The sequence below is a fragment of the Chrysochloris asiatica genome, unplaced genomic scaffold, assembly GCF_000296735.1.
Source record: "Chrysochloris asiatica unplaced genomic scaffold, ChrAsi1.0 scaffold00039, whole genome shotgun sequence".
NCBI lineage: Eukaryota > Metazoa > Chordata > Mammalia > Afrosoricida > Chrysochloridae > Chrysochloris > Chrysochloris asiatica.
The window spans coordinates 17,328,676-17,338,387 of NW_006408557.1; the positions used below are offsets into that span (position 1 = coordinate 17,328,676).

Consider the following 9,712-nt stretch of genomic DNA (forward strand, 5'->3'; position numbering starts at 1 on the left):
TTCTTGATCATTTGCTATCTCTAGAAATTTTATAGTTTATGTAGTTTGGAACTCTGTGTGGTTAAATGTATATATATTTATAATTGTTATCTCCCTGATTATCAATAAATTTTTTTTACTTTAAAAAAAAAAAAAGTTAACTTCAAGAGGTTATATACTGTATGATTCGCTCAACATCATTAGTCATTAAAAAAAATTACCATTTGATTCCTGAGTTGGAACCGACTCCACGGTACTTAACAACAACAATAACATAGTGACCCCAGAGGACAAAGCAGAACTGCTCTGTAGGCTTTCCTAGGCTATAATTTTTATGGAAGCCATCTTTCTCCCGTGGAACAGGCTTGTGGGTTTGAACCACCAACTTTTAATTAGTAACTGAGTCCTTAACCACTGTGCCACCAGGACTACTTTCAAAACTAACCAAACCCACTGCCATCATGTTGGTTCCAACTCACAGTGACCTCACGGTGTTGGATTCTGTCTAGTCACTTCCGACTCATAGCAACCTTCTATAGGGTTTCCGAGAGTGGCTTGTGAGTTTGAATTGCCCACTTTGTGGTTATTATTAGTCCAGTGCTTACCCTACAGTGCCACACCTAGGGCTGTAAATCTTTACAGGAACAGATTACCTCATCTTTCTCACACAATTCAGCTGGTAGGTTTGAACCACAACCCTTTCAGTTAATAGCCCAGTGCTTAACCCATTGTGCCACCAGGGCTCCTTATGGCTACTTCACTAGTTATTAAATCAAACCAAACCTGTTGTTGTCATGTTAATTCCAACACGCCAACTCTATAGGACCCAGTAGAACTGCCCTGTAGGGTTTCCAAAGCTGTAATCCTTCTGGAGGAGTGAGTCCTGGTATGGGGCTGGAGGATCAGCACAGGACTGCTAACCACATGATAGGTGGTTCAAATCCATTAGCTGCTCCTCAGAAACCCTATACCCATTCACTGTAAGTTGGAACCAATGCAACAGCACTTAACAACAACAATCTTTATGGAATTAGAATACCATATCTTTCCTGCAGAGCAGCTGGTGGGTTCCACCCAACCAACCAACCTTTTGGTTAGCAGTCTAGAGCTTAGCCACTTTACTACCATTGTTCCTTATCACCAACCACTGCTGCTGTTATTAGGTGCAATGAAGTCAGTTCTAACTCATAGCAACCCTATGTAGAACAGAATGTGAGTCAAGCCACATCAGTAAGTGAAGGGCCTGAAAACTTTGCTCCATCCACATCCTTAAGGTCGACTCTACTTCAAGGAGGCAGCTCTTCCCCAATTGTATTTTGAGTGCCTTCTGACCTGAGGGGCACATCTTCTGGCACTGTATCAGACAATGTTCTATTGTGATTCATGAAGGTTTTCAGTGGCTAATCTTTCAGAAGTGGACTGTCTCTTCCTTCTTCCAAGTCTCCCTTAGTCTGGAAGCTCCACTGAAACCTGTCCACCATTGGTGACCCTGCTGGTATTTGAAACTCTGGTGGTATCATTTCCAACATCACAGCAACCCACATGTACCACAGGCTAAAGGACGGACAGATGAGTGAGTGGTGGTGGTCCCTAGCTATTTGGGAAATGCAAATTAAAATCACAATGAGATACCATTTTATACCTCCTAGATGGCTCATATCAGAAAAATGGAAAGTAAATAAACCTTCACCTGTTGTTGGTGGAAATGCAAAGTTGTGCAGCTGCTGTAGAAAACGGCCTGGAGAGGCTTCAAAAGGTTAAACATAGAATTACTACACGACTCAGCATTTCTAGGCTAGACTTGCTGTTGTTGTCAAGTGCCGTCGAGTTGGTTCCGACTCATAGCAACCCTGTATAGGGTTTCCAAGGAATGGCTGGTGGGTTTGAGCAGTTGACCTTGTGGTTAGCAGTCCAATGCTTATCCTACAGCGCCACACCAGGGCTCTACTACTAGGCATAACCAAAATAAATTAAAGTGGGGAATCAGACAAATGTTTCTGTACCACTGTTCATTGCAGCAGCATTTTCATTAACCATTCCTGGTGTGGCACTGTAGGACTGGACTGAGAATCACAAGGTTGGAGGGTCAAACTTACCAGCTGCTCTTTGGAAATTCTGTACAGAGTCACTATGAATCAGAATCAACTCAATAACACTTGACAACAACAGTATAAAAGGGAGTGTGGTGGCGCTGCGTGATGAGCACTGGACTGCGAAGTACAAGGTTGGTGGTTCAGCCGAACAGCTGCTCCACAGAACAAAGATGAGATTTTCTGCTCCACCAAAGATTCACAGCCTCGGAAACCCTATACAGAGGTGCTCTGAGTCAAAACCGGCTTGATGACAACAACACCAACAACAAAACGACACATGCCTTTGTGTTGCCCATTTTTTTGACACCACGCAGTGAATGTGGTATCAAAAAAGACATAATTAAACTCTGCAGCCATTTTCTGTCCTTAAATTTGGTTTCTTTGGAGTAGAAAATAAGTAACAGCTTGTACCTCTTACAATTTTTTGTTTACATAGCTGAATCTTAGTTTGCCAAAATTAAATGTATGGTTTCTCTTAAAAAAAATAATAAAGGTAGAAACAATCCAAGTACCCATTAACAGATGAATGGATAAACAAACTATAGTATACCCATACAATGGAATAGTATTCAACCATAAAGATACTGAATTTCCAATATACACTAAAATGTATGAGCCTTGGAAATATTATGCTCAGTGAAACAGACACAAAAGGACAAATATTGTATGATCCCATTTATATGAAACATCTAGAAGAGAAAAACGCATAGAGACTAATGTTTCTTAGTAGCTACCAGGAACAGGGGAAGATGAGGAGCTATTATGTTACGTAAAGAGCACTGTTTTTCTGAGAGATGAAAAACACCGGAAATGGGCAGGGGTGACAGTTGTACAGCATAGCAAATTTAAGTAATGTCTCTGAATTATACACTTACAGATGGTTTAAATATTATGCTGAGCAAAATCAATCAATCACAGAAGACAAATATTGCATGACCTCACTTATATAAAAAGACTAGAACAGGCAAATGTATAGAGACCATATAAAGTTCATCAACGGTTTCTAGGGGCAGGAGGGAGGAGGGAAAGAGGGGTTCACAGTGATGGAAAAATCACACTGACAAAGAGGAAGGTTGCAAGTCGATTCCTGTAATTGCTGTCAGTAAATTGTATACCCACAAAAAATTGACCTGGTACAATTTTTGTGATCGAAATATTTACAACAATTGTTGTTAAGTGCCGTGGAGTCGGTTCCGACTCATAGCGACCCTGTACAGTGGGGAAAAAGAGGTAGATTCTGAGGCTGCTTATGTATAGCCAAATACTTCATAGGATTTGGTTCCTTGGTTTGGAGGGTTAGGGTTATGGTTTCATAGGGCATTTCAGTGAATTAACCTAACAACATATTTAGTGTTTGTGTTCTACCTCCTAGTTTATTTGCGTCATGCTGAGTTCTTAAAAGCTTTCAAGCAGCCATCCACCTAAAGCAATAGAGGGTCAGGAATAGGAGGAAATAGCTCCTGTGGCTAACCGCCTACATGAAGGAATGGTTGTCTTTGTCATGAGATCAGAAGAACTGGATGATGCCTAGCTACCATTACTGAACATTTTGATCAAATATTTCATACAAGAATCCTGATCAAAAGGGGAAAGGAATTTCAAATTCTCATGTATTCTAGACTTTCTGGAGCCATAAGGACAGATGAAGCCCTGAACTATTGCCCTGAGATAAATAATCCTTAAACCCAAAACATCCCCTGAAGTCTTCTTAGAACCAAACAGTAGTTTATTTTAACCAGTAAGAAAAATGTCTGTCTTGAGCATTATGTTCTTTTAAGAACTATTTATATGGGATCAAATTGACAATAACAACCCAAAAGATTAGACAAGAACCTTAGGGGGCAGTGAGTTTATGTTTATGAGGGCGCTACATCTCAGAAAAGGTGGACGAAAATGTTTAAACAACTTGAGGAAAGTAATCAATGTTAATAATTATACACGTAGGAACTGTTGAATTGGTGTATGTTTTGCTGTGTGTATTCTCAATAAGTTTTTACAATTAAGCATAAAACAACTTTAATTAAATATAAAATAAATCATTTAAAATAGTTCCAATGCAATGTTTTATTATATAAATTTTATTAAAGTAAAACTTTAAAAAAGAAAACATATGCAAAAGTTGCACAATGAATACAGAAGACCAGAGAAGAATTGATGCATATGAGTTATGGTGTTGGAGAAGAATTTTAAAGATGCTATGGACTGTCAGAAGAACAACAAAAATCTGTGTTAGGAGAAGACAGCCAGAATGTTCCTTACAAGTCAGATGAGAAGACTTCATCTCTCATAATTTGGACATATTATCAGAAGGGACCAGTTCCTGGAGAAGGGCATCATACTTTGTAAAGTGGAGGGTCTGTGAAAAAAAGGAAGACCCCCCCCCCCTTTCAACGAGGTGGACTGACACAGTGGCAGTTGCAGTACGCTCATGTAACAACAATTATGAGGCTGGCATAGGACCAGGTGGCGGTTCCATTGTGTTGTACATAGGGAAACTATAGGTCATAACCCACTCAACAAGATCTAACTCAATAGCATCTAATAACAACAACTTGATGTAACAAAACTTTGGAAATGGACAACAGATTAGTGGTTGCCAGGGACACTGGGGAGGAAGGAGAGGAGGGTATAGCTACAAAAGGGCAACAGTTTGCAGCGATGGAACTGTTCTTTATGGTAACTGTATCAATGCCAATATTCTGGCTACAATAGTGTACTATAGTTTTGTCAAATAAACACTACAGATTTACAGTGGGGGTTGTTGTTGTTGTTAAGTGCTGTAGAGTTGATTCCGACCTATAGCGACCCTGTATAGGGTTTCCAAGGAGCAGCTGGTAAGCATGAACCACCAACCTTGTAGTTCAAACGGCTTTGCAGTCTGGCACATTAACCCACAGTGCCACACCAGGATTCACAATGGGGCGGGGAGGGAAAAGTAAAAGATATATTGTATCTCCTTGAATTATGACATACCTATTTCAGGTGTGAAGTTCTGGTGTGGTGCTGTGGGTTCACGCACTGGATCAGCAATTCAAACTCACCTGGTGCTCCTTGGAGTTTATACAGGGTCGTGTTGGGCCGGATCCAATTCGAAAACAATACTCCTCAATTATCGACTATCGGATTATGCAATATTTCACATTTACAATAATAAAAAATCTATTATTCAATTATTATGTGTATGAACCACATATATCTGGCAGTAACGAACACTGGGACTTCTGATGCAACACTGAGTTACGAACCACAAGGTCAGCAGTTCAAACCCACCTGTTCATAACAACAACATTTACGTTTTCTGCAAACACAACTATGACTGTGGGGGAGTATATAGCAGGCAAAATGATGAAAGTTTCTTAGGTATTATGAAACATCTTAAGTCAATGAACTGCTTGGTCCTGGGGGTTCGGACCATAGTATCAGGAGACATCACAGTCAACTGATATACCATAGTCTACAAAGACAAAGTTCTACATCCTACTTTGGTGAGTAGCATCTGGGAACTTAAAAGCTCATGAGCAGTCACCTAAAGTGTAGCTTATTGTTCTCTCCATTGCAGAAAAAAAAAAGAGTGGTGAGAAATGAAGATGCTTGGCCTCTGAGACCAGAAGAACTAGGTCCCTGGCTACCACTACCAACTGCTCTGAAAGGGGTCACTTTAGAAGGTCCCAGACAGAGTGGGAGAAAATGTCGAACAAGATACAAATTTTTTTGTTTTTTTTAATTGGGCTTATTGGTTATAAAGAGACTACAGGAACCTGAGACTCTGGCCCTCCACCACCCTTCAGATCTGGAAAGGAACACACCCTCGTGGCCCAATTTTTAGCCAAGCAGTAGATAGGGATAGGGATATAGGGGGGACAACAACACTAGTAAGGGTATGTTCACCAAGGAAAGGCTCATCATTCAAAACCAAAAGGGCAACATTTACCTAAGGACCAAGTTGAGAAGGGATGGGAACATGGGCGGAATGGAAATACGAACCAGAGAGAGGAAGCTGGGTAACTGTTGTTACATGGAGGAGATTGTAATCATTGAGTCAAAACAAAGTGAATGACTTGTTGAATGTAAAACTGATGATCTTGTCTATAAACCTTAACTTGTCTTCCAGGACTCGTCATCAATATCAACAAGGACAGGGCAGTACTGTCCACCCAGTCACAGCCCTTGGGGTCCTCCTTGATTCTTCCCTCAATAGCCTTCAAGCCCCTCATTTCAAGTCCTTTAGTAAGTCTGGTCTATTCTACCTTCCAAGTCTTTCTCAAATCCACCTTCTCTCCATCCCCACAGCTGGCCCTGGTCCAGGCTACCTCAATTCTCAGCTGGACACCTGCAACAGCCACCTCATTCACCTCCCACTGCTTTCCTAGAGCAGCTAAAGTGAACTCATAAAACACACATCACATTATGTTGTTCCCCTGCTGAAAATCCTTCCTTCGCTCCATGATGGTCCCTTGATAAAATTTAGGATCATACCAAAATCCTGGTAAGGAACTGTAGGATAAACACTGGACTACTAACCATAAAGTTGGTGGTTCAAACCCATCAGGCACTCTTTGGAAACTATGGAGTTGGAACCTACTCCACGGCACTTAACAACATCCAATCTGTAGAGACCTAAAGTTTTGTTACATCAACTGCTTTGAATCCTAGGAGGCCCATCTCTCCCTAGGACTTTGCAATCACAGTTGCCTCTGCCTGGGTCATTCTGATCTCCTTCCTTTCCCAGTCATCTCTGGACTCCCACAGCCTGACTGCCCCTCCCCCCAAGCCTAAAACACACACCCTACTGTCCCAGGAAATGTTTTTTGTCTATTAACTTCGTCACTATTCAATACACTTTATAGAAAAAAATTCAAATAATGAATAAGTCCAAGGACGTAGAGAAAATAGGTCATATCCCATCCTGCCGCCCTTGCCAGTGGTAACCACCACTGACTGTGGCCCTCCACATCCCACTTTATAGCAGGAAGCTTTTACTGCTTACATTTTCTGTAATTCCCTAAGTTCTATGGTCCCTAGGTAGCACAGACAGTTTGCATTCAACCACAAACACAAAGTTGGCAGTTCAAACACATCTAGAGGTGCCTGGGACAATAGGTCAGGCAATCTGATTCCAAAAGGTCACAGCCTTGGAAACCCTAGAGAACACAGTTCTATTCTGCACACATAAGGTCACAAGAGGTCAGGGTCAATTCAGCAGTAATGGTTTGGTTGTTCTGTTATGCCTAGCTCTCCTCCTCCAGACTGTGAGGTAGACGCTCTACCTAGTTCAGTGTACAGTCCCAGAAACTGGGGTACCCTATTTCATGGTAAGAACTCTGATCCTCCAAGAAATGAAGATCTATGGCTGAAATCTCAAAAGGAGTTAATGAACTCAGAAGACTCCGTTACAAAACGTCAGTTATGCCCACTTTTTATTTGCACTCTAATAGTCTGTGTGTGCTCACCCCTGTCCTGCCAAGTACTGTCTGTACTTCCCCCAAGGTCTGCTCTATGCCATACCCCTAAAGTTCCTCAGGCTGCCTACGCTTCCTCCCTGAGGGCTAGCAGGTGCACACTCAGGCCTTCCTGTTTGCTGCCTCCAGGGCCCACAATTCTATGATTCTGTGGGTCACCCTATCCCAGGGTCTTGCAGAGCACAAGACAGTTGGTTGGAACCCAGTGTTTGTTGCTTTGGGTCTGGAGCACGGGTGGCACCTTTCTATTCCTTTGTGAATTTAAGAGTGTGCACCCCATTACGGGATACACAAATGTTGGAGCTCAAGAGAAGTTCATCGAGGTCTGGGCGAACAGTTCACCAACCAACCACCTTCTGCCCCGCAGGTGTTCGGGGCCCCCTAGCTCCTAGGAGAGGCTTTCAACTACTTCCAATCCCGACCTGCTCCCCCCCCCCCACTCCCTCCATACGTCCTTCCCTCTCCCACCCCTCGGCGCTTCGCTCCAGAAACACCCCGAGCCGGGCCGAGGGCCTCTAGGCTGGGCTGTTCCGGTCCCAGAGTCCCCAGCTGGGCCTTGCCTCCCAGAGGAGTTCTGGCCCCGAACCCCACGCCGCGCCTCGGCTCCCAGGGCTGTTCCCACCCCCTGTCCCTCCCCACATGCCGCGCCTCGGCTCCCAGGGCTGTTCCGGCCCTGTCCCCCGCCTCCCGCCACCGCGCCTCGGTTCCCTGGGCTGTTCCAGTCTTATTGCCCTCCCGCCGGCCGCAGCTCCCGCGGCTGTTCCCATCCACCCCTCCCGCCCCGCGGCTGTTCCGGGCCCGGGGCCTTCCGCCCTGCGGCCGCCGCGAGCCCTGGGCCCCGCGCTGGGAGGACGCGGCGGGAGGGGCGCTACGCGGAACAGCCGCCTCTCACGGCCCTGTGGCTGCTCACCTTCTAGGGCTTCGAAGATCGTCTGCGCCATCTTGGAGCCACCGCCGCCGCCGCCACGGTAGCCGAAGCTGGGCTACGCGAGCATTGTGGGAGACGCGGCGGCGGCGGCGGTGTGGGGGTCGGAGCCGCTAGGGGGCGCCCGGGGTCCGCCGCCAAGCCCTCCGCTCTGGAAACCCAGCCTCGGCTCGTGGGACCCCGCAGCATCCTTGGCCACCGATTCCTCCTGGGGACACAGACACCGATACCTGTGGGCACCCAACCCTGCCTCTCCCAGGCCCCAATTCTCCAACCCCGACCCATCCCTGCTGCACACAGGGCGACCCAACCCTATTATCTGGATCTCTATCCCCACTTCACAGGGCCTGACCCCCCAACTCTGCGACACAGACAACTTTGCAATTCCAGCCCCACCCCACACTTTATCCCGCAACTTTACCACACTGACTCCACTCTTATCTCACATGAACTGCCCAACTCACAAGTTCCCCCAGCTCCACCTAGGACAAGACCTCCCTGTATTTGGTGAAGCTAAGGGTACTAGTTAGTGGTTGCTGCTTCCATGAGTGTTGATTGTGGATCCAAGTAAAAGGAAATCATTGACAATTTCAATCTTTTCTGTTTATCTTGATGTTGTTTATTAGTCTAATTGTTGAGGATTTTTGTTTTGTCTGAGTTATGATCCATATTGAAGGTTGTATTCTTTCATCTTCAGTAAATGCTTCAAGTCCTCTTCCCTTTCAGGAAGAAAGGTTGTGTCCTCTGCACATTTCAGGTAGTTAATGAACCTTCCTCTAATCCTGATTCCAAGTTCTTCATACTGTTCAGCGTCTCAGATGATTAGCTCAGCATACAGATTGAATAACTATGGTGAAAGTATGCAATCCAGACCCACATCTTTCCTGGTTTTAAACCACTCAGTATTGCTGTTCTTTATCTGCATACAGGTTCCACATGAGCACAATTAAGTGTTCTAGAATTCCAGTTCTTTACAATGTCGTTCATAGTTTGCTATGATCCACACAGTCAAATGCCTTTGCATAATCAATAAAATACAAGCAAACATCTTTCTGGGATACTGTGCTTTCAGCCAAGGTCCATCTGACGTCATTGCTGATGTCTCCTGGGTTAGGATAATTACCATCACCACTACTGTTCAACATTGTACTAAAGTTCTGGCCAAAGCAATTATGAAAGAAAAAGAAATAAAAGGTATTCAAATTGTAAAGAAGAACACTATATATATATATGGAGAGAAAGCGAATCCTGGTGTG

The 9,712-nt window shown here is 44.3% G+C and overlaps 1 protein-coding gene across 1 annotated transcript in view; it reads right to left on the bottom strand.

Moving 5' to 3' along the window:
• The window catches only part of ZNF341 (zinc finger protein 341), an 87,287-nt gene extending 79,115 nt beyond the window's left edge, over positions 1-8,172 (bottom strand). The window contains exon 1 of the mRNA XM_006860760.1: positions 8,118-8,172. Coding sequence (XP_006860822.1) covers positions 8,118-8,172 — 55 coding nt within the window. The remainder of the gene's footprint in view (positions 1-8,117) is intronic.
• Positions 8,173-9,712: the final 1,540 nt, after the last annotated feature.